The sequence below is a fragment of the Vanellus vanellus genome (assembly GCF_965231255.1).
Source record: "Vanellus vanellus genome assembly, chromosome: 4".
Taxonomy (NCBI): Eukaryota; Metazoa; Chordata; class Aves; order Charadriiformes; family Charadriidae; genus Vanellus; species Vanellus vanellus.
Window position 1 is genome coordinate 20935408 of NC_138909.1, and position 26586 is coordinate 20961993.

At 41.1% G+C, this 26586-nt stretch overlaps 1 protein-coding gene across 1 annotated transcript in view; it reads right to left on the bottom strand.

Annotated features, from left to right (window-relative positions):
* Window positions 1–26586, bottom strand: part of ARHGAP24 (Rho GTPase activating protein 24) — a 222094-nt gene that overhangs the window by 162161 nt on the left and 33347 nt on the right. The window contains exon 2 of the mRNA XM_082482889.1: window positions 21755–21954. Coding sequence (XP_082339015.1) covers window positions 21755–21934 — 180 coding nt within the window. The 5' untranslated portion in view covers window positions 21935–21954. The remainder of the gene's footprint in view (window positions 1–21754; window positions 21955–26586) is intronic.

Genomic DNA, 26586 nt, shown 5'->3' on the forward strand with positions numbered 1-26586 from the left:
ATTGTTTAAAAATCCACCGTAGTTATCTTAAAAACCTATCAAAAATTACGTAGTGAGAGAAAAAACCCAATACATTAACCTCTTAACAGTGTCTGACCGTAAAACTGGTACTTGAAAAAGAGACAGATATTAGCATCTGACGAGAGCATATAAACAAATGCATCCATGTGGTCTATTTTACAATGGTATCAAATAGAGCAAGAAAGCATGGTGTTCCTTCTTTACACCTCGTGTTTACATTAAATAATTAACAAGTAATAAGACTCATCAGTGGAAAGTACTTAGCAAGCAGCAAAATGACACAGTTAAGTTACGAAGTATCTTTACAAGATTTATATTTCAATGCAAGACTCATGAAAACAAGAAGTGGGTGGGTTCCTGCACCAAACATCTTAACATCCCAAAGCCATGTCCCTTTTACTTTAGGACCACATGAAAGACATCTTTGCGCAATGCTAATTATTCTCTGTGCTTACCTAGCTGGGAATATCTACAGGAACCACACACCCACCAGCCTCTAATAGCACTCACAGTGCTAATATCTATAAAAGCATGCACATGTGAAGAGGCCCATTTTAATTTATGGCCTAAGCTAGGGCTAGAAGAATGCACATTTCCAGAGATGACTGGATACATTTGGCAAAGAAAGGGATTTGGCACTACTCCATCACATACATGTGATTTTTCCCTGCCCATTCAGCTTATGGGACGCTGGAAGAGTCAGTCACTCATCCACCAGTAAACAGGCAAAGCCAGAGCAGATGGAGAGGAGCTGCCTGGGCCTCGCCTGATGCTAAGTAACTGCATTAATCCCAGTATTATTATGCAATTCCTACAGATGTCATCTCTTAGGAAAACACTTAACGTAATTGCCCATATGCAAACACTTGATACACATTCTATTTCACTGTGTCACCAGCTCTGTACAGGTCATGCATAGTGTGCAATGTCCAATATATTTTACCATTAGCTCTGTAGTAATAACACATTTCCAGTCTCATAGGAAGTTATAAAAAGTCCTTCTTTTTTCAATTCCCACAGCTGAAGTTACAGGGCCCTTACTAATTTTTTCAAGACAGGGCAGTTACTGTCTCTTGTAAGAAATTAGAATTGACAACGTTACCACAAGTTTTCTTTTCAGTTTATCCCACACAAAGCTCGTGGTTCTCTCCTGCAGGTAAGTGAAATAAGCAATACAGACCAAAGAAATTATCATCATACAGAAAAATTTCCTAGCGAAGAGCTACGAAATTTCAAATGCAGATTTGCAGATTCCTGACAGCTGCACTTACATTCAATATATTGTTAATTTAAAGATAATACAAAAGCCATTTTACTCGTCCATAAAAGGCTTACAACTCTTCTCATAGGTGACTGGCACAGAACTGTCCCCACCAGCAGCCACACCACAGCCTTCAGACGCCATGCTGTGGCAAAGGGTCTTATCTCAAAGCACCAGCTCTCCCCACTCGTGTTCCCTAGCTCTGGCACGCTTTCACCAACCCGTCATGAACACACTGAAGGCAACATCATGACATATATGGAATTCAACCAAGCGCATCCAAGCTCTAAACACATTCAGATCTGTGTGCTCTTAAGCAAGTTTAAAAAGGCCATTTTCACCATTCTGATCCTGGATAATACAAGCCAGGCTGCAATGAATAATAGCTGTTTTCGTGGATTCTTTATATGACACACTGCTCCCATTCTCTGCAGCCGCAGGTAGCTCAGCCCTCTTTGTCCCGTACAAAATATACTCCATGGGTTTAAAAGAACATGTTTCTTTTAGGACCTGACTTTGTAGTTCTTTCAGGTGAACAGAGAATCTCATTCTTCTGCTCATTTTCACAGGATTCATTGGGTTGCTTGTGCATGCGAGTGTTGAATGCAGGAAACCTTTATTCCTTCTTCAGAAGGAACGTTTTCTTTATTTTGCACTAAAGGCAGGCCTTGGGCAGACAACAACAAAAAACGTAATTCCTGGAATTCACTATAAAATGCTGAAAAAAAAAAAAAAGGGGGGGGTATTTATTTGTCCTTCTTGCTAATGGCAGAGCCTAGCATTTGCAATTGCTCCTGCAATGACAATTTCAAATCAGTGTCTCAACTATTATAACACTGGTGACTCAATTTACCCAATTTTTCTTCTGTGTATGCAGCTGACACACATACCTTTGAAAAGGTCTTACCTTAAGATAGTCCTAGCATGCCACTTCATGTCCCTGACAGAGTCCATGGCTTTGTCTTAGAAAAAAAATCTGCATATATTGTGGTCTTAATCCACAGATGAAACTAATGATCATCAACTCCATTTGATTCTTTTTCAATATGCTACAAGCCCCCCACAAAATGAGGTCTGTATATTTTCAAAATATTAACTACTATTGAATCTTCTTTTCAAATCCTATTAAAAATATTACCTCTACCTACTTTCACTCACATTTTGCAAAGTTTTTAAGTTAAAAAGTGTTTATTAAATTATCCATATAGTAAAACTAACTGTGGATAATTGAAAATATCAGAAAACTACAAACCTAGGCTTTTTCTTTTGGGATACTATCTTCCTCCCCACAGAAGATTGCACAAGCCTTCATATATTTTGCAAGCCACATAATAGGAAACACTTTCTGAAATTACAGTTCAGAAACTCTCTCTGTTCATCCAGATACCTGCCACACTAGGTAGGGCAGATGATCATTTAAGGATGATCATCTGTCCCAGTCTAAGCCCTCAGGCTTCCTGCCCTTCTCTCCCCAAGACCTCAGCCTCACTTTTGTTCTTTGCAAATGTTCCCAATACCCCTCCAACTCCAAGCTTTTTTTGGCACTTTGTCCTTCCACTCCAGTTAAGCAACATAAGGATGGGTAGAACGTGAAAGGATGGTGTTACCTGGAGTAACACTTCATCAAAACACAACTGCATTCTGACAATGCTTTGCATCAGAGTGCAAGACACAAAATAGGACTTGTCACCAAAGCTAAGTGACAAAGGCATTCAAGTTTCTGACACTCAGGACAAACACAGGCATACACAGAGCACAACTCTCCTCACAGTCACCCGAAGCACGCATTTTTCCAGTGGTTATTCCTCCTTCACTACCAAGCTAGTTCAGAAGGAGGTACACACACTTGACTAACAACTGATTGCTTTGAAGATAGAAAAGATAAATGCCCAGGCCTGATCACTGCAGACTTCTTGAGCACATCAAGGTGAGCGCAAAACCTGACATTCCTGATTCACAACCAATTGTTGTCTCCTGCACCCAAAGCTGCTTCTCCTGGCTGTCAGCAAACTGCCTCCCTGTCCCTTTGCTGGCATGCAGAAAAAGTTGTAGTATTCTATTTTGATATTCCCCCCATTCTTGCTTGTGTCTCCACATCACTTAAACCAAACTCATGCCCTTCCTATGACTGTGTTTTTCAGAAAAGCATTTGCAAAAATCCAGAGAAAGCCAGCCATAATCAACACGCTGCCTAGCATACACTGCAGCTTGGGTACTCATCTCAGCCATTATAGAACCTGTTTCTTCATTCCTCCAGCTGTGACTACTATAGTCCAGCACAATAAAACAAAAATGGAAGAGTCTTTTCAGATCTTACTCTATTTTCGTGCCAATGAAAACTTGCCCATGCACCCATTTCAGTGCCACCTTCTAAATTTAGGAGTCCCATGGAAGTGCTGCAAGTGTCCCTTCTTGGCAGGTAACATCAAGGTCTATTCCGAACCATTTGTGCCAGTCAGGAGTCTACAGTAATGATTATTGTGTACCAGTCTATTACCAACCTTAGTGGATTTTATTGGTTTGGGGTTTTGTTGTTGTTTTTTAAATAAAGTAGAAAGGCAGGATCTGCTTCCATAACAGGGTTTAAGGCATTTCTCAATAACACTTTCACTGTTACAACCTAAATAGCCTTAAACCAAAAAGACAGCAAAAGAAAAAAGTCACCATCACCAAAAAAGTGTTGGTGTTTTAGCACATAGGGAATAAGGTATTTATATAGGTTTGGAAAAATTGTGTAATAAAGTTTAAGTAAATGAAACTGTACCTAGAGTCATTAAAGTGACAGAACATCTGTTGTGTCTCAGAAAAAAACCCACGTAAATTTAACCTCCACCCAGAGGCACACAGCTACCAGATCATTGCACTGGCAAAGATACAGGTTGCTTTTACATGTATGACTTCAGGTTCATACCTCTGTCAGCACCTGCGTTTTCATTGTATTGTGTGCAGACCAATGCTTTTCACAGTACTTTACGAGTGTTGTCAGTCAAGCTGGATACAAAGCCTAAAATATTTTCTGCTACTTCCTGAAAACACTGAGACACTTCTGGTCTAGCAAGGCACTTGTCAAACGGAATGTAGTCTCTGCTTGTTAAGATAATGGTGATGTTACCAACCATTACACCAGTCATACTTCCCCCCCCCAGTGCTGTGAAAGAATGAGATACACTGATACCCAGTGCTACAACAGTCATTAAGGGATATGAGGCTCGAGCAGAAGTCTACAGTGAGGTAAAGCTGGGATACCTGAAAGCAAACAAACCTTGCAATAACGGAAGAAATGATGCTAACTGAATGACCTACTTTCAAAATCCACTCAACACTGTCAGCTAGGTTGTACACGTTTTTCACCCCCAACAAGTGAGAGATGCACATACACAGTCTGCATGTGTCTACCTATCCAAAACTGTGACTCCTTGGTGCTTCCCTTTGCTTTCATGCAAACCAGCAAGGCCAAAGCTCAAAGCTTGCTTCCTGCCTGCCTGGTTCCCAGAGCCTCTGCTCTAAAATTATTTCTAATCTCTTTACTGAGCTCTACACGTAAAATGGCTTGTCCCAGAAATTTCAGTTTTCTTGGAAAGAGCTCATAGAAAAACATTGGATTAATTTGGAAAGTAATGTGAACTAGGAGCTTCAAAGCATCATTCAGGATCACTTATACTTCAGATACGAAGTCAAAAGACTCATCTCCAACACTCTTCCAAAAAATACTGTCCTTTCAGACAATCTTTAAAATGTTAGCTCTTCTCTCAGCGAAGCACAGCTTCTTGCCTCCTCCCCTGCTCAACTCCACCACTCCCCAAAATCCAGCCAGACCCACAGCCAGTCTGAGCTCAGCAACCCTTCCTGAAACCTTCCTTCTCCCTCTCTCCGCCGCATATCACCCTGAAGAGGGCAGGCAATAACGGCATTCCCTGCTCCTGGTGACATTGCTACTATTTGAGAGATACCAACCAGAGGTATTATGTAGGCTTTCCAAATTTTCACACAGATAATTGTATCTTCCTGAAATGATTTAGGTAGTGTAAACCCTACCTTACTGCAACATCACCTTTTGGGTCAAGTGAGGAGGCTTTCTCCCAGTACTTATTCTTGCAGGCATCTTTTGTCTCCCCTCCCAACCCTGACCATTGCATCTCTCAAAGCAGATGATCACAGTTTTGCTCCTGCTGGGCACACAGTGGCTGAATTGTCAGCTGTCTGTGTAAGATGTTAAAAGAGAAATCCGTCATTCAACCTTCTTGCTGACTACACGAGCATTAATGAACTCCACAATGTGCAGCAATTCTTTTCTGGATAGTATCTACTATTCACAGCCACCCTACATAAAAAGCCTTTATGGTCTTTCTGAATGTTTGCAACACACTGGGGACCTGCTGGACACAGTTCACAGGGTAACGGAGGGAGAGAGGGGGGAATTGCCTTTAGCTGGTTTCATTCTTCAGCAGCCATTTGTCTCATTGCTGGCATTAGCACTGATTTGAGAGAAGCATATCTATTGTTCTAACATCTCAGAAATGCCTTGGCATTTTGTTGTCTGGTTTGTTTAACATTATTATTCTATTGTCAAACAATTTAAAAGTGTCTACACACTGAGACTTAGGGAGCATTCTGTGAAAATGCCCCTTTGTTCCTGTATCATCCACAGAGCATACCTTCATGAGCTCTACTGTGAGCTGCCTAAGGTTTTAAAAATAATAGCAGCTGAAGTCTTTTATGAGAAATCACTACATGCCAAATACTGAAGCTAATGCCATTTGCAGATGCACACTGTGTCTCACAAGCTGAGCCAAGCAGAATAATGCAAGCAAATAATTATCCTCTGAAGAAAACTGAGAGAATGTGAAGAATGGTGGTTAACAGGCTAACAAAAGTCTTACCAGCTCTTTAGGTCTCGAAGTCCAGCTCTTCCTCCCCACACCTGCTGAGAAACACTGGTCCTGTTCTCCAGCCGCTCATTTAGCATACTCCTCCCTCGATCTTAGGTTACATTCTTTGAGCCTACACAACACAGCTAAATTTTCTCATACAGGCCCCTCTGACCACTTCACCCTCCTTCCCAAGGTCAAATGCTTACATTTGCATCCAAACTCCCACAGCACCACACTCAGTCCCCTCATCTGACAAAGACTGCACAGGCTTGCATGCACATATTTAACCTCTCCCCGAAATTCCCCCTGCTTGCACCCTCTCAACGCTGCCAGCTCAAATTACACTCTGCACGTTAGAAACATCAACTGGACTAGTTCACATTTGAGCTACCAGATCCATAAAGCACTTTCTTGTTGGGATCCCAGAACCAGGCAGCATCCATCTCCTCTTGACTTTCCACCAGTATTGCCATTCCAGCAGCAAAGAGATGGCAGGACAGGGGTGATGGAAATCCACCATCCATGCCCTGCAGATGGTCTCAGTCCTGACACACGGACGCTTCTAGACAAAGCCAAGTGTGAACAGCACTTAAGGGCCTTTTGCCATTGCTTGTCTCCTCCTACTTCCCCAGCTCTGTTACTCTCCGAAAGAGAGATGGGACAGGGAGAGAGAGGAGCAGGAGCACATTGTGGACATTTACAGTGGAGAAAAAAATATAAATTAAAAACAAACTCAAGAATGGACACTTTCTGGCAGACTCCATCCCAGTCAAGTACACAAGCTTGCTCTTCTCTTCAATGGTAATACTTTCTTTCAGATAATAGGGCAACCTGAAAGCTTATGAAGGAATACCTGCTTAGGTATACAGGTGAACTTAAGCCTTTCAAAGTAAGAGAAGAGCATCCGAAAAGCATCCTGCATTTCGGGAGTCCTGTAGCATACTGGAGACATACAGCTGTTGATCACTGCACTGGATGCAAGTCATATGGCTACCATTACAGAGAACACCACACAAATGAATTACCATGCACTGCTTTTGAGAGCTGTACTAAATGTCTGATACTTACATTCAGGAAGGAAAGTATTTTAGAAATATTGGAATATTTGGGGAATTTTTTTTTTTTTGGTAAATACAGTGAATATGCATACTTCAACTAATTAAACCCTTTAACTTCCAAAAGCCAGTGTCTTTTAACAGCAGTACTGGTGCTGCTGGTTTTGTAACACAGACCTCATGTTACCCAGAAAAATGCAGAGGCAGCAAATTAAGCAGGACCCCCAGCAATGGAAAAGACATTGAGAGACACATATGTAGTACAGATTCCATATGCAACACTGCTTTGGTTAGGACACAATTGCTCCAACAATTCAAACAACAGCTCACATATATAGCTGTTCTGAACATTACATCAGTATTTTCACCAGGACACAAATAACCATGAGAAGTCCCAATGACGTTATCTTCTGGGATACCAAGAAAAACAGCAACAATTTAACCTAGCAGACCTTCCATCTGTTTAATTAAACATTTCATTAGAAATACTACTGTACTTATGTATGAGTCATCATATCAAAAAAGTGCAAGAATACAGCTGTGCTGTGAATGCAAGCCAAGAATGGGTATCTTGGTTTTACTTAGTGTTCTCCTCATATCATCTTAATAGCTCAATTAGCTTTGCTCACAATGTTAAATACTCTCAGATTTAGACACTAAACCAGCCTTTTGTGCATTCAGAGCAGTAGGTGTGTTTTCTTCACTCAGTTAATTGGATACTTCTTTCCAGTGTAGCAAAGGGACACCAAAATAATCACTGTGTTTACTAGACTAGCTATTACATTAAAGAGGTTAAGACAAATGCCATCACGTGTACTTGTTTGTTTTTAAAATTGGATATCATCTGTTTCTTGCAATCACAAACACATCCATAGGCCACGTGAGAAACATCACCTAAAACCAAGGGTCATAACACATTGGTCGTAAAACTCTGATTTCACACTTGAGTAAAGGCTGCATTTTCATGCTCCAGTCACATGTGCCTTGAAAAATGCAAAGCTCCTGCTTGCAGAGGAAAAGGGAGAATTACTGGGCCTTCTCTTTCCAGTGAAGACCGCTCCACAGCCGACAAGAGCCAGTGATAGCACTGATATTTGCTAGCCTTAGTCTTTTTATTGGAAAATGTGCTTTATTAGAACCTGGAGACTATTTTAAGGAAAAAAGCTCACCATTTCCTCTCTAGCGCCTCCTCAACATAAGATATGTAAATCCTTTTTTGCAACAGGCTGAGAACAGCTTGATTACTCATAAAATGCTAGATTTTGCCTTCACCTTGGTATGAACTAGAGGGTAGAAACTTATTTTATGCATTTCTTCTTACCATCACGTTATAAAATACTGAAGATTTATTTTTCTCTGTACCTTCCACCTCAGCTCAGGTTAACCTATTCAAAAATGAGGCAATTGGTCTGAAAATTGAAAGCCAAAAATTTCAGTACATCCAAAAGGCTCTGTATGTTTTATTTTCAGCTGTGACTCGTACTTCTTTTTCCCAGATAGAGTTGGTTATATAAATTAAATTATATAAATACAGAAAGAAAATGAAGATACACACCTGGAATAACAATCAAACCCAGGAAGCAAAGGGAAAAAATATCTTCTGTTTATCTGAAGTTACTTAAATGCAATATATATGTTTTACAGCCTAGACTGTGTATGAAATATAACACTGGATTTCTTCCAGACTAATCTACGAATTCTCATACCAAACAACATACCTTCAGGAGTCCGCTATTACACATATCTTGCTAAGCCTCACCCCCATGTATCTTTTCACTCCTGGCAAGATACTTGCGGACAGAAGAGTTTTGATACTGTATGGAATTTAAAACACCTTCATTTAAAGGAAATTAAGCAGGTTTGATGCTCATGAGACTGATCTGGAATTCCTGAGAGGCACAAAGAAGGTGACAGCACAGTAAATGTCACATTGCTACATCTCCTTTTCTTTCCCAACACCATTGTACGTCTCATCCAAGCTCTACCCATGGCCAATGTCCCTGCTCTTAAACATTTATGTAAGGAATTGTGAAAACAGATTGCTTTTTGCTCAGTCTGCTTTTTTATTTATCCTTTTCAGAGAAGTGCGAACAGGAATTGTAACTAAAACCAATCACACTAGCATTTCTCATGAGGTGTTTTCTCAAAAAGTTCCTCTAGGCAATCTTTCCCCTGTTGAAAGGGAATATTTCTGTACCATGTAAAAGTTGGTTTATATAGCACATCATCTGTCTCACAGGAAACTAGATCATTACGTTGGATTCAGGAGTACGCAGATGAAGAGGTAATACTGCATTCAACAAAAGATATCAAGAAAAGCTGTGAAACTCGCTCCCAGATAAGATACTCCATGATTAGTGATTCTGTATTAGAAATGAAAGGTTTTATAATAAAGCGTACTGAGCAACAACTTCATTTGAGAAAAAAATAACAGGAGAAACACAACATATAAATAATTTGCTAAATAGACTTCTAGCTTGCCAAAGTTAAACAGGGTTTCCGTAATTCCTGGTACACAATGGTACAGGTATCTCTTTTAAGCCCAGGGAGGAAATCCAGCACCTTAGCATTAGGCAGTATGTGGCAAACAGTAACTTTAATAAGAATGATAGACTGAATTTTTTAACGATACCCTTTCTCTCCACAAATACTAAACCTCTTTTTCAGATGTGGAGCATTATTTATTGCTATTCGAGTGAGGGAAAAGGCAAAGAAGGAAGAGGGAAAAAACGTGCAAGTGTCTCATTCTCGCTGAGCTCCAAAACATCTAAATACTTCCATGTTTTTTTCAAGCTGTTCACTTCTTTGTGTGTGTGTGTGTGGCCTGCTAGAGTGTTTGTGCTTTTTAAAAATGCATTTTTAGGATACTCAAAGCTCTGATGAAACAGGCAAAAAAAAAAGGAGTTGGTCCTCACCAAAGACCAAGTGGGCAGCCTGAGGCTTGGCCTCTATGCTCCTCATAGCATAAGGACAGAAACACACTAATTACTCTAATAGATACAGGATCATGGCATGCAGGCTTTTCATTGCTCCCCATCCTTTACATGTCTCACACTCTATCAAGGCTGAAACAGTCATCCCTCCAAAGTAAAGGAGATCTGCCATTTTGCCTTTGCTTATGGGAAGGAAGGAAAACTTAAGTTTGAAGCAACAGACATGGAAACATGGAGGGAAAAGGGGCAGGTGAGTAACAGAGCTGAAACCTACAGATTAGGTGAGGAAAGTCTACACTGCTGAGCCATCATACAAGAAGATTCTTGTGAGATGCCCACTGTGTTGTGGCAAATGAGCATAGAGTGGCTTACTAAAGCATCAGCTCCTTAGTTAAATCACAGTCTCGTGTCTGTTTTCTATCATCACCTGCACGAACCTAACATTAGTGTAAGATCATGTCAACTGGCTTCCAAAACACATGTCTGTCTTTGAAGGTCCTTAGTACTCTTCAATTGCTTGTGGCCGTTATTCACGAGTTTAAAGCATTTGCTTTTTCTTGGAGACCCTGCAATTACTCACTCGGAGCAGGAACTCTTTGTGGGTAGCTGCATAGACTTCTAATGGGTTTTATTCTGCAGCCTGACCAGTAACAGAGAAAGCTTTTGTTAGCTCAACTTCTGTGCTGCAAGTCTGCTGAAAAGGATGTCCCTCCAGCATTAGAAGTTAATTTAGCTGCTTCTGTTACCATTCAACCCTTGGCCTCTGTTCTGAGGCTGCCAACACAAATACCACCTGTGACAGCCATTCTCATAAACTTGCTCTGTACAAAGGGATTTGAAATGTCTGGCTCAGCTTGCCAGGGAACACATGGCAACCCAAAGGCTCTAATAACCAAGACACCGAGGAAGGGTTTTTTTTGTCTACAGTGTATACATTACATAGCACATCTTCACCATTTCTCTGTGTTTGAACTTGCAAAGGATTCAGGTCATTTTTCACGTGATGAGCCTAAGCTCACACAGCAGAGCATTTATGCAGTCTAGCTGAAGGAAGCTGAAATCTGTGGTCTTGTACAAATGCTGCTAAAAAATATTGCTAGAATCATTCCTCAGTTACCACATCAATAATATTAAGTAAGTCCCTTCGCAATATGCAAGGAAATAAGCAAGCACACCAAGGATTTCTTTAAATAGGGACGTTAGTTATGGCCTACACAAGGTAATGCAGCACCAATTGAACTTTTCAACATCTCAAGAATTCTCTTAAAAGCATATGCTAAGCTAGAAGCTACCAGAAGCAGCGCCAGGTTATGAGTTGATCAAGTGTCACTGAAATTGATCAGTCAGGCTGCAAAACAGAACATCCCATATCTATTCATTATGTCAAGTGTTTGCCCTTAGACAAGACAAATTTATCACATAGCCTCTGCTGCCCAAATTAACGGCGTGCAAAAAAAGAATATTTACTTTTATAATGGTTAAGGCCCCACATACGCTTGAAAGAGAAAGCATTAAATTTACTTAAAGATTAATTTGGAGATTGATTTCCACAGAATTTCACCTTACACCATCACACGTGCTGTGCAGCAGTATTCACGTTAGTTGCTTTACTCTACTGGTACAACAGCTATTTAAGCAAGGAAAGCTACAGAGAAACATCTAGAGCAGACCATTGCTGTCCAACTGAATATGACAAAAGGCATCGCGCTGCATTGGAGTTGATAATACAAAACCACTGGCATGATTAGGAATTTAGATCAGCAGTCTTTCAGACAAGAAGGTGGTAGTAAGAGGACAATCAGTGACAACCATCACAACATAACATCAGGTATATTTTTTAACCAGCAGCAGCCTGTCACCATCCTTACTCCTTTCCACGCTTAACTTCACTAACCTGTTAAATGTACATTCATTATCATCCACCAGAAATGCGCTTTTCATCTAGCAAGCAACAAAGGAAAGAGTATCTCCCCTTCTCCCCCACCTTTTCCTCCCCCCTGTCAAATTGCCATGAGCCAGAAATGGAGAGGAAAAGAAAGGAAAGATGGTGCAAGCATAAAAATAAATGCAAGCCTCAAGACAGTTACAGGTTGGGCAGCCCCACCACCATGGAAAAGCAGGTTGTGTACCATGGAAAAGCAGGTTTTGTACCATGTAGTAGCTTCTTACATCTGGAAGTATTGCTCATCCATGAAATGCAGTGAAACATACTAAGGGTTTAACTTTACTTCAGACTTAGCAAGCCACTACAGACAAACTAGTTCTCTGGTCCCACAAAGAGAAAGGTAGTGGCAGTTCTCTGAACATTTGGGTTCAGCAGATGCATTGGCCACCAAGAAATTAAGCTGTTGGCTAGTTTATATCTTATTAGAGCACCTATCTTTTCCAATCTAACAGCAGCTGTTGGCTGAGTCTAACTATACACCCAGTTTATACAACATATGGTAGCATACTTGAGAGCTTTAGCTCTGAATGCACACATGGGTCAACAGTGCTAGCATTTTCAATCAATGGGATGAGGCATTTTTCCTTTGTTCTATTATAAAAATATTTGCTAAAACTAATTTCCCAGTTCGGATTGATTAAAGATACAGAGTCTGGAAACATGTATTTATGGTTCCCAAACAGCTTTGAAAGGGGTCCTGGGGCTGTACTGCCTGCCATGTAAACAGGCAGGCTCAGGTGGAATCAACTTTTCTTTACCATCCTGACTTTCCAAGTTTGGTTATAACAACAAAAAATCCCAGTGGAATACACAAGTCCAAACACTGTGAAAGGTTTACATTTCCCACCTACAAAACTGTCTCAGCTCAGGGAATTTTGAACTTCAGGAACTGGACCGGTTTTCTGAAGCCTAAAAGGAGATAGACAGATTCTCAGATTCACACAGCATCCTGCCCCACTGTTTGCTTTTTTGTTTTGGGGCAGGTGGGTGTCAAAATGCATCAAGGAGGCCGATTGTGGAAAATCCTTACAAACTTTTAGTTTTAGTTTAAACTAAAGATCTACTCAGGCAGCTAGTGGAACTGCTGGGGGCATGGCAAGTAGGAAGGTAACCATTTAATCTGTCATTTTCCTAGTCATCATGTGAGATAGAGACACTGAACCACATCAGAGAGCACCAACCGTACCGCTGGCCTTTTATGAATGCTGTAGATACTGGGAGAGGAGGGGGGCAGCTGTTTCACCAGCCAATGTGTTTGGAGGCAAAGGAAAACCCGGGCGAAGTTGAGGTCAGAGCTGGATCTAAAGAGAAAGAACAGCAGCAATGCAAGAAGGACAAAGACTGCACCTGAGAGCTGTTTGAAAATTCGCACAAGTTCAGGGAGAATGAAAAGCTACAAGCCTTCAGGAATGAAGTGTGCACAGATTTAATCGAATTGGTACAATAGCAGTATAGTAGTTTGTAGATGTTACCAGTACAGTCACAGACAATGACACAACTGCTACATGCAAGAGAGACACTGAATACTCCTTGCATTGCACTGAAACCTAAAAACCATCTTCACGAGGGAATTGAATTCCCAACAGCATAAGCTGGGGCACAGCATTGAGCAAGAATTACCTGATTTTGGCACAGAATCCATAACCTTGCACAGTGTTTAGTGACACTCCTGTAATTAACGTGGCGGTTAATGCTGGAGGAGAAACTTTTTTTTCTTCTTGTGAAAGTTTTTCAGACTCCTACTGGGTCAAGCCCAAGGCCTCCAAAGTTTTTCAAAGAATCAAAACAAAGAACAATTACTGAAAATTCAAGTTCACATTTTTTGTCTGAAAGAAGTAGAAAAGGGGATTAAAGTTGGAATTTGATCACCTCCAAGTTGTGCACCTCAGTGACTGCCCTTGTGGCTATTCGTCTCAGGCTGAGGAGAGAAATTCAGTCCCGCGAATTTGAGAAACCTTTCCCAAGCAACACAATAATGGCATTAGAAACACCCTGGTTTCAAATAAGCTTAGCCTTATGACACTAATCTCTTGTACAAAATTCCCGTGGGTATCTATTGACCAAAGTGTATTACACCTTTAATAGCACTGACATAAGTCATTGCAGTAAAAAACTGTGTCTCTACGAATAAGTTGCCGAAACCTGCAGCAATAAATGACTTAAAAGCTTACAAAGGCACACAGGTATTAGAAATAGCAGAACTTTCTACTGTATGTAGAAGCTAAGACCAGTCCTTCAATAACCATCCCTGTACTCCAGAAATTTCACTGTTTGATTTGCAAAAGCCTGCTTATATTCATATAAGGAATATTCACATGTGGAGCCATTCCCTGAAAATCCAATACAAAAGGCCCAAAGCAGTTTTCAGTTTTCACTTCACTTTCTGCACTGAACAGCCACCACTGTAGCAGTTCACTACGTGAAAAAGACCAGGCTTTAGATTGCTTTGCCTGTTGCCATGTCAGGTCATATTTGTTTGTGTCTCAAAGAGGAAAAAATCATGAGATTCTGCTACTCACATCACACAGGATACAACTCTTCTTGCCTCATCTGAAACTCAAGTTTTCACTTCCGTTTAAAACTTGAGAGACCTTACATTCAGTGGATGGAGATCAAGAACGATCAGAAAGGAAAAAAATGCACTCGTCATAAATAGAAAGGTGTGTTACACAGAGGCTTCTCTTCCTTCCACTAAACATTTCAAGAAACAGGAAATATCATTACACCAGGAACACATGGCTAACCCAAAATCTGTTTGCACGACACGTGCAAAACTGCAATGAGCAGTTACTTTAGTAAGCTTATGCAAACTCAAAAGCCATGAAAGGAAAGAAAATAAAGCAGAGATCACACTCCAGCCTGCTGAATGCCAATGGGATAGCAAGAACAACCAGGCAATGACTGCGCCGAGCTTAGTGCGAGCCAACGGCTCTGCTGCAACCCACAGTGCAAGTTTATGCAACAACAAGCACTCCACGAGCCGGAATTATCAGAAGGGGCGTACAGTCAGTCACAAGGAGGCTCCATTCAGACATCTGAGAAATAGGGCCACTATTTCTTCTCTACTTTGTTTTGGTTGGGTTGGTTTTTTAGACAAAATTAGCACAATCAGCTGGAAACCTTTTATCAGGAGTGTTCAAGAGCATGTTACTGTTTCAGGTAGTGATTGGCAGCTGACTGCTTTTGCAGAATACCATGTTATTTGACTTTTTTTTTTTTTTTTTTTTTTTTTTTTTTTTAAAACCTTCATGTTTGGAAATCCTTCCGTTCCACTGCATTCATGTGAACTGTTTAAGACGTGCTTTCTGACGGACTTTTTGTGGAGGCTTTTTATTTGTTTGGGTTTTAAGTTCCGTATTAACAACACTCAAAAAAATGTATCCAATAGCCAATAATAGAAAGCCTTTCTGGTAAATCCTTTCGTTACTGTCAAACATCTCTATTGATCTCCAGAAAATCCTACATGATTTCATCCAGCATATTGAGTTTCCAGTGAAATTCCTGAGAAACATGCTTTCTCTATCAACCCCCACCATTTCTTGTGACACCTGCATAACTGTATTTGACTAATTCTCCCTTTACACTTTGCAATAGCTTTTAGGTAACTCAGTATTTCAAAGCACTGCTCCTACACAGGTGGGTGTTCACTCAGTAGCACGTGGCCATCCCAAGACCATTTCTGCTTCCCAGACTAATAACAAGTGTTTTGACTAGAAATGAAAAAAAAAGAAAAAAAAAAAAAGTCACCAGTGGTCTGGACACTCCTTGCTGTTTTTACATCAAGTCCCAGAATTTGCTCCATGAAAGGTAGAGTTCTGCGCAAGGTCCATGAAGCCAAGCATGCAAAGAATTAGTGCTTCACATCCTCCCCTACACAAGACTAAGGGAGTTGCTCTTACAAACCAACACAGTATCTACTGAAAAACTGTTTCACTTCCTACACTGCTCTTCAGTACTTACATGGAAGCTGGTTCTTGTGGCTTTCCAAAGACAAGGATCAGAGTGAATAATACTCTGATCTCCCTCACTGAAAATCCTCTGGGCAACAAGGAGAGATGGCCATTTCTTGTGATGCAGTTCTAAAGCGCATGTACAATTAGTTTTTTTTCTCTCCATGCAGAATCATATCCATTCCCTTTTAACTGGTAAAAAAGCATGATGCTTAATCTTTAATCATATTAAATACTAATACTGAAAGATTTCCCCTACTGACAGGCTAAGTTTCAAATTATGTAATTATCATATTAATTTCTATTTAACACATTCATTAGAAGCTTTATTTTAATTTAAAAATGCAACTGAAATTTGTCATGTTTCCTATTAATGTCATTAAATGCATTTTCCTGTCAATGAAATTTTTTACACAAATTGAATTAAATGGGAAGCACATACTTTGCCAGAAAGCAATACTTCAAAATATATTCTGTCTGTACATCAGAGACAGCCTTACCCTTACAGACAAACGGTGGCCTGTACTTAAGATTCCAGCTGTCACTTACTCAGTTTCAATCAAAGACTGATTGAAATTCCATATTTAAGATTCACACCTTAGCATTCAAATCTGCTGTCCCTTCCCAGGGTTTGTCTAAGATCTTGTGAGCCACTGAATACTGTTTAGAATTACATATGCCAAACAGTTAAGAGCTTAACAAGATCTAGAGGCTAAAAACTGCACGCCAAAATGTTCAGGATGGGATAGAAACTGAGATAGCAGATCATCATCTGCTTTCAGGCATACACCAACAAGTATTTCTTGAAGGCTAGTTCATAGTTCTGCAAGATCTCTCTACACACCTCAAGTTCAAGTCCCTAAACCAAGTTGAATGGCAACAACATTGAATAAATGCCTAAGCCTAAAACACTGTTCTGACTGGATGAACTTGCCCACTCTTGTTCATTTACAACCTCGTATCAACGATGCTCCACCAGTACAGGTTACCTAGCTTTGCTCCCACAAATTCACTTACTCAGTAACACCAGGAGACTGCAACAGCAAAGCTGCAACAAGCAGATGATACTTGGAAGTTCCCCCCTGCTGCTCAAAAAACCACAGAAAAAGCACGCTGTCTCACTGAAAAGACACTGACTTCCTCCTCCCCTCTTCAATTAAGACCATGCCAACCCAGACACAGCTGGAGTAGTTAACCATAGGCAAAGAAGAAAGCAAGAAATACATTTTCATGGGCTGCATTTGAACAACAGCTGTACTGTGAAACAGGGAATGCTTAATGCTGATTTCTTTCAGCTGTGCACATTTCAAGCTTGGATAGCTGACCTTCAGATCTAGCATAATACCAGCTTTCTAAAGAACAATGGGCTGTCAGGAATAAGGTGACTTACAAGACAGCAAAAAGAACAAGGCAAAATACAGTATCACTTCCAAGAAGTAAAAATTACGCAGAATTATCAGAAAACAGATTTTATTTCTTCACATGGCTTGCTCACTTATTTGTTAGGTTTTTTGTCTTCTGGAATTAACTAGATCATTGCTATCCACACCCACATCTTCAGTAAACAAAAATGCCATCTTTGCCAGAACCCCAGAGACATTTCAAGGATATCAGAGCAAAAGATAGCTGCTATTCTTACTGATAAAACATTACAAGGGAGATTCTTACGTTTGATGATGATAAAGAATCAATGACAATTCACTGACCTTGACTATAAGGCTAACAGCTATGTACTGCTTTTTCTTCTGTTGTTCTTCACTAGCTCTTTGTGCCTGTAGGCATCTGACACAGGTGGCAATATTTCCCCACACTCACACTGATAGTTAATGACTTTTGAATTTAATAGTCTGACACCAAGGAAACGTACACATAACATACACATAGATGCACACATGACTAAAGCGTATGTGGTAGCTACCTATATTACTAGCAGGAAATGGGCATGCATCAGGAATTCCAAAGCATTTACTGATGTTTTAGACACAAGATGGTATTTATTTTCTTTACTCCTATTATACACAGTCACTTGTATAATAAAGTCTGACAGATAGTATTTTTCTGAAATTCACTTCCATGTGCATCACCATCCCTTTCAAAAACGCAAACATTATGGCATAATTTCTGGCACAGACTGGGCAGAACCCAAGCCCAAATGTTAAGCAGACTGGTGGTCAGGATCACCTGCTGAATTCACACCAGAAACTGGATTCTGCTTTTCTCTAATCTGCATGAAGGCTATGAATATAAACCCACTGGCTTGTCTTGTCCTCTCCTGCTATAGTTCTCCCACCTTCTATAAATAAATATACACAAGGGGTGCAGTTAGAGCATCCCTCAATACGAGTAATCCTGCCTCCTTCCAAACACAACGAACCAGTAAGCAAAATAAAAACTACAATCTGATTTGGAAAAAAAACTCATTAAATCTCTTCCATTATATTATTGTCTAAAAGAATTATTGTACAGTCTGTACATTGTACAGACTGTACAATCCAGTAGTGAATAAACATGTATTTATCCTACAGATCCAATACTACATCACTAATATAATAATATAACAAAGTACTGCTCACCACTTCCTAATGATGCACTGAAAATTCATGGTATCAGTGGAGTTCTTTGCTTTAGCTCTCCAAAGTAAGAACAAGAGGGTTCCCAGAAGGTCATAGCAATTTTCATGTCAAAGTTAATGCAGCAAACCCTTCAATGTAGTTAAATGGGAAAAAAAAAAACCAAAACATTTCTGTACGTGGCATTGAACCTGGGACATATTTCAGTAACTGATACTTGTGCAGTTTGCTTCAGAAACACTCCAAAGCTATGCCAAGGTAAAATATTAACTGGTCCTAATTTTGACAGGCCCATTCAGGGGTTACGGTGGCAGTGGACAAGGGAAGAGCAACCGATGTCATCCACCTGGACTTGTGCAAAGTGTTTGACACTGTCCCACATGATATCCTGGTCTCAAAATTGGAGAGATGGATTCGACAGATGGACCACTTGGTGGATAAAGAACTGGCTGGACGGTCGCACTCAACAAGTTGCAGTCAACAGTCCAAGTGGAGACCAGTGATGAGTGGCGTTCCTCAGGGGTTGGCACTGGGACCCGTACTGTTCAACATCTTTGTTGGTGACATGGACAGTGGGATCGAGTGCACCCTCAGCAAGTTTGACAATGACACCAAGCTGTGTGGCAAGCTAGACGTGCTGCAGGGGAGGGATGCCATCCAGAGGGACCTGGACAGGCTGGAGAGGTGGGCCTATGCCAACCTCATGCAGTTCAACAAGGCCAAGGGCAAGGTCCTGCATCTGGGTCGGGGCAATCCCAAGCACAAATACAAGCTGGGTGGAGAATGGATTGAGAGCAGCCCTGAGGAGAAGGATTTCGGGGTGCTGGTGGATGAGAAGCTCAGTATGAGCTGACAATGTGCACTCACAGCCCAGAAGGCCAACCACATCCTGGGCTGCATCAAAAGGAGCATGGTCAGCAGGTCAAGGGAGGGGATTCTGCCCCTCTACTCCGCTCTTGTGAGACCCCACCTGGAGTACTGAGTCCAGCTCTGGAGTCCCCAGCATGGGGACTGTTGGAGGAAGGACACGGACCTGTTGGAGGTTGTCCAGAGGAGGGACACAAGGATGATCCGAGGGCTGGAGCACCTCTCCTAGGAGGACAGACTGAGAGAGTTGGGGCTGTTCAGCCTGGAGAAGAGAAAGCTCTGGGGAGTTATTGCGGCCTTCCAGTACCTTAAGGGGGCCTACAGGAGAGCTGGGAAAGGACCTTTTACTTGGGCATGTAGCGATAGGACGAGGGGGAATGGCTTTAAACTGGAAGAGGGCAGGTTTAGATTAAACATTAGGAAGAAATTTTTCACTATGAGGGTGGTGAGGCACTGGCACAGGTTGCCCAGAGAAGTTGTTGAGGCCCCACCCCTGGAGGTGTTTAAGGCCAGGATGGATGGGGCTTTGAGCAACCTGGTCTAGTGGGAGGTGTCCCTGCCCATGGCAGGGGGATTGGAACTCGATGATCTTCAAGGTCCTTTCCAACCTAAACCTTTCTATGATTCATTTTCCAAACATAATGGCATATTTTAAGTTACACTTCTGTTGGTACTTCTCCCCCCGTGCTTTGTGTCTCTAGGTGTCCTTATGAACTTACTTGAGACTTAAGTGGAAAGCTCAAACTTTAAGTTATTTAATCAACGGTACCTAACCTATCAAAGGTATCAGAGGATCAGAATCACCACCTCCACTTCACAAAAGGGAAGCAGCAAAGTCAATAGGATCTTCTTAAGTCATCCCACAGGTCAGTGGCAGACTGATAATGATAATTTGATAATAATGATAAGATTATTACAAGACAAGAGGATAATTTAGGCTCCATTGTGCTGTACAAAGCTCCTTGAAATCCATCATTGTGTCACCTCTCAAAAAGCAATGAAGTCCTTGCATGCAAACATACTGGCAGATGTCAAATGCGAGGAAGCAGAGTTGTATTCTGGAAACTCAGGCTGTGGCCCATAAACATTTTTATTTTGATGGCTGCTTTTTACACTCTTCATTAACAAAATATATATAATGAAAGAAACATTCGATTTTCCAGAAATTATTAGCTATTTCATATTCAAAGTAGTCATAGTAACATATAATTTGTAAATATGCAGTGTGTTATTTAATTAACCTATACTAAGTGGGATAATTTTAAGGGCAAACAGCTACCAAGGCTGTGAAATTCGTACTTAGAAATTAACTCGTATGAGAACCTTCTTTGGGAACAATTACCTCAAGACTGAACAGTTTTCTTAACACGTGCACCATAAGGCAAGCTGTAAAGTTTGACAAAGTGGCATGACCTGTTCCATGCAGGAAGCTAGATTAGATAGGCTTTACATCTCCAAGAGCTCCCAGTGAAATTACACATAAAGGTACACCATCAAAAATTTAGTAGGCATAAAAAAATGAGTGTGTTTATATGTTAATATCTGCAGAGAGGTAACTCACAGATGTCAGAGCTTTTTCTGAAGTCACAAGAGTCTAGGAAATGATTAACACAGAGGATTATCATACTCCTGTAGGTGCTAGCACAGGTCTCTCTTAACTTATGATCGCAGAGGCTCACGCCTGCCCTGATCTGAGAGGCAGCATTATTTACTCTTATGGCACTCTAGAGACAGGTGGCCCTAAAGCATGCTGGTGAAAAAGCTAAATAAATAGGAAAATAAATGAGCATTAAGGAGCAGTAAATCACCAGAACAGAACCAGGCACCAGACAGCAGGCTGTTCCCCATTACAGATGGCAATGTATTCAGGCTACACTCTTATGGGATTTCCCTTTTGGGAAGACATAAAGCAGGGATACTCCACATTTTAAACAGCAGAAAAATAAGCAGTACCTTTTCAAATACAGCTTATTCATCTGCCTCAGTCGAGCCCATCACACTGACTTTTGCTACTTGAACTTCATGTACACTTCACTCCCTTTAAAATGCTGCAATGAGAAAACCCGATCTGGAAAAGGAAGTTTTAGAAACCAACCTGATGGGGAAACCACACTAACTGCCAAGGCCTGACTCAGTTTTGTGTTCACTGTAATCAAAATCCCAAGTTGTAATGAGTCAATGACAGAGACGGAGAGGTTGGTTCTTTAAACACCAGACAATTCTGCTTGCATTAACTTATTTTCCTCCCTCACCTCCCATCCCATTTCCTCCTTTCACTTACCAAGGGCTTGGTTTCATCTTCATCTTTGAAATAGTAAAGCTGGTCACCCTTGAGAACAAACCAGCGTGTGTGCCAGGTCTTGACGAAGCCTCCTTGCTTCCGCAGCCACCCACACTTAATGGCACTGTGCCGCCCTTGGCTTGGCGGGGGACCCTCTGCAGAGCCGTTGTGTTCTTCCATACCGGGACTGGGCAACTCTCCTGTTGAGATAACAAGAGGAAAAGGTAAAATAATTAGATTATTACCCAGGCAGTAACTTGCTCTTTCAACACAGCTGGAAAAGAAACACACCCCGACTACAAAAGTGTGCTAGGAAAGCATTTACCATCTGCCCACTTATTCTCACCCCATCAGCTGAGAGAATATTACCCACCTATAAAAGACAATACTAATCATGAACTGAGTTGCTAAAAAGCAGGAAGAGGCAAAAGATTTGTTCAAGTACAGTGTAAGATATTTTAACTGGCACTGAGGAAGACACCAGCTGTTTCTTAAAGTAAATTCTGCTGGATTACAGGCCGTAACAAGGAATGAATTTACAGTACATCTTCAGACTAAGGAAAGCAGTATGCCTCTCACTACTGGACCTCCCCATTTAATATTCTCTGATGAGCTTCGGGCTTTCAGGGAATACTAAACAAGCCTCTGCTTCTGCGGAGCTTAATATACCCCACCAGACAAGCAGGCTTTTTGTTTTGTTTTGTTTTACTAAAGTCCATTTAATGGAACGGTGAGAGTAAATACAAGAATAGCTGCATATCCCCTCATACAAGCAAACCCCTGACTGAAGTGGGTGTGTGTTCAGCCACACTTATTACAGACACTTTCCAAATCACACAGAATTTTGGCGCAAGGCACAAGAAATATGTCAAAATCAGAGCTGAAGTGTGGAATCAAACTTGACAAAGTCTCACATGGCTTTTCTACCTCATTAAAATGATACTTTTTAAACAACTCTGGACAGTCACAAATCTTCCTGATGGATTTTGTACATACAATCATGCAGTCATGTGCTTAACCTTCATGATCAAAAGGCTCTTCCTGATCCCCTATTAAGTCTAGACGGCAATAAACTCAGGATTTTGAGTTGCAAGTTCTGATACTTTCAGTTGAAATACAAATCAAAATGAGACCTACACGTGCCAAATAGCGTATACCTAAACAGAATAAAATGTGACTATAACCACAAACACAGCAGTGTGGAAAATTAACGGTGAAATTGCACTGTCTGTAAGCACTTGAAGAACAACGTGTTTCTCTTCTTTCTAGACTACCACTGGCAGCCTTTCCTGCCTAGTCAGGAACTTGGACAGCTGTTAGGGCCTGGGAAAGACAGCTTCATAGGTAATGTACTGTTTCTAAACATCAGGGTGGGAGAAGAATAAAACATTCTAGACATTGCATACAGGAGACATCTCTGACTAAGAATATCTAGACCAAAGCTTCTTGTTGCGACTTTGGCAAAGTAGATTGGTGGCACCCCTGCTCCGGTCCCCTATACAGCAACAGTATACAGTACAGTATACAGTATACTGAACACAGTAACAGACATCAGCATTGCAAAGGTATGTGCTCAGCTCCTAACGTAGATTAGAAAGAGATGCACATTCATTTGATAGACAAGACCATTCGTCTGACAATTAACAAAAGTACTTTGTCTGGGTAGTGTTACATCATTGTAAAATAAATTGCAATATAATCAAGCAAGAATAAATAAATAGATTGATAGATTCCAGTCAGGAGTGGTTTTCATCCCATTTTTTCTTTGGTTCCTTTCTTCCTACCGTTCACAGTTATCTTCCTTTGTAACAACTTCTCCAGCTGTCATCTCTGCTGTGCGTTTACACCTTTTGCATTTAATACCTGCACACAGCCTGTTGTCATGTCCGTGCTTTGGGCTGGATTCTGGAATCCCATCTCCATGATTAAAACTCTTAATTGCCCTGTGCCACTGAGGTTAAAGGGCCCCAACACGAGCACAGAAGTTTCACTGCAAAGTACAAATTGCGGGATCAAAACTTAAAGCACTTGGTATTCTACACAGAAAAAGGGAAAGCAAATCTTTCTCTCGCCTCTTTAGGGTTCACCTAGAGTCACTCAGAACACTCATACTGTTACATTTACTCGAGCAAAGTGTCCCTGCAAAACATACAAACTTGTCTGGCTCTCAGCAGAGCAGACAAAGATTTTTCTTTTTGTGCCTGGGTTACAATTACATCCTAACAAGAACAAACCAGCTGATAAACCCTCAGACCACAATGACAGAGGGTTTCTGTGAGGGTTATGTACCATCAGAGTACACTCTGAAAACTGCAGCTCTGGGGCTGCAGAGTGTATTAGATGTTGCGGTGAAATTCTGAACTGACCCTTGCCTCCTTCCAACCTGGAGCTGCAAGTGGATATTCAACTACCACTAGAAAAATGAGCTTGCTTTCTCAGTGCCTTGTTCATAAATGTGTGCTCACACTTCAAGGTGCTCTGGGCTCTTGTAATATTTGTCATTCACTTTGCACTGTAATAATTAACTATGAATGCAACAAAGCAGTGGCCAAGCAGCCTCTGAAACCCCTACAGCTTTACCCCGGGATGCCCAAGCGCTCTCACTTGTTACCTTAGCTCTTCAGGAGCGGGAATACAGGTTAAGTGAAATTATTTGCAATAAGTAATGATCAGATAACCTCCAAGAACCAACTTCATCCATACATGGCAGGCTTTATTAAACTGACTTGTACCTTGCCTCTGCTTATCACTGTGTGTGGTGAAAACGTGTCAGGAGTGAGGACAGACTTATCTGTGCTGTATGAGACCATTCTCTCCAAAAGGAAATGCACCCAACTCATAACTGGCATTTTTTGAATACGAACAGAAATCTCTTGGATGCTACTGGTTTTTGGCTGGGCCAAAGAACATGCCAAGAAGCAGCCCTCCGACTCACATCCCTAGAAAGTGAATTAGTAAATATTTTAAGGAAAGCATTGTAAAGAGCACATAAGTAATTGTAAACAGCATGTAAGTTATTGCAACCAAAACAAGTAAGGAACAAAATCACTACCCATAGGCTACATCCTGCTCCTTGCTGTACAACTGCAGAAACTCACAGCTCTCAGCCTCAGCTTAACCTGATCAGTTTACCTCTGCTGCTTGGGCCAGCCTCAAAGCAGGAACAAAGGAAGAGTTTAAATACAGTAATTATGTGTATCACTGCAGTGTTAAGGACACTGGGTTCCTATTACACTTGGACCACAAATAAGAATCTAAATACCAAAGTCAAAAGCAATTAACTTCTTGGATGAAAGGCTATTTTTCATTTCGTTCCACAAAGTCACATTTCACTGGTGTTGACACTAGTGTAAAAACTAAGTATTTGGATTTTAGCTAGCCAGGGAAAATGTTAATTGATCTACATCTCTTTGTCCAGTAAAATGTGTAGCTTAAACTATTTCTGCAATACTAAAACAAATGAGGTCTAGGAGACTTGACATTTTACTGCTCCCAAGTCCTCACAGGCAAGTGTATGATCTCCATTAAAGCAGCAGTATATCCTTGGACACTTTATGTACAAAATAGTTGTATTATTTCATTTATTAGTGATTTAATTCTCTTCAGCAGTTAAAATTTCAGCCATCTAACTTGTTTTTCTTAAGAGGAATTACATTTAGTCATGAGATTAAGTTTATTTGTTGTTTTCCATCTCTCCTTCCCTTTCAGAATCTGCCTACTACAAACCAGACTCGGAATTAGAAATTCCAGCAGCTGGCTCACTTTCACTAGTTGTTTTTACAGCTGTTTCAACACCAAGATCATAAAAATAAATTGCAGAAATATCAGGGTGCTGGCACTGATGCAGAGAACAGCGAGGTGCAAACAGTATGTAAACAGCACATGACAAAGTGTGGAATTACATCAACATACTCCAAGTCCTCTCGCTCTCATGAGACGAGGCAGAAAGCCATGCATTTTCAAGCACTAAATGAGCATATTCCTCAAACCCATCTTCTAAACGGGAAACACAAATTGTATTGCTGCCAGAGTCAACTCTACTGACTTGGCCAACCTCCAGTTTAGGTAATGACCAGAACTGAACAAATGCTACACGGTCTGTTCGTTTGGGGTTGGCTGTGGGCTAACTCTCCTGGGCTTGTCTGGACATCGGGAGTGCAAAGTAAACAAAATGAGAAATGTTCCCTGACGTGCTGGCTCTGCATCAACATCTCCTGGTCCACAGAGCCCATCACCATCTACCACTGTTGGCCCTGACCCGTTTTTCTGCTTCCATAAGGTCATCTGCCTCTCTCACTAGTCTGTCTAGAAGGCAAGTAACTGCACTTAAGTTCTCCTTGCCAATGCGGAAGGGCTGTGCTTGTGCCATGCACAGAAAGCAAGGAAGCGTTTCTCCTCAGCTACCATTCACTCGATACTTGAAATATGGAATTGGGCAGCTCCTCCAGATCCCAGCACTTTGCCAGGAAATAGTCAGAGAAAGTCATTAAAGCACAGTAAATCCGGTTACAATGAATAGTGACAGGATTGCACCAAGATGACCCATTTGGCAAGAAACCCTGATGGTTTGCAGTATGTTTTTATTCTCACTGAAATTTCTCATGGCCAAGATAGAACATTTCAAGCATGAAAAACAACATCAGCGTTCACTTCCAGCAACCCTTCTTCATCCTTGCTGTTGTTCAGATTCTGTATCAGGTCCTTTGCTGCCCAATGTCAGCTTGGCACAAAGTGGATAAAGATGAGAAGCCACCAAAGTGCCTACCCCAGAACCGTTCTGCTCCAGCCTGTCACAAGGTCTAATTCCCTTGCTCTCCCAAAAGTGCAAGCAG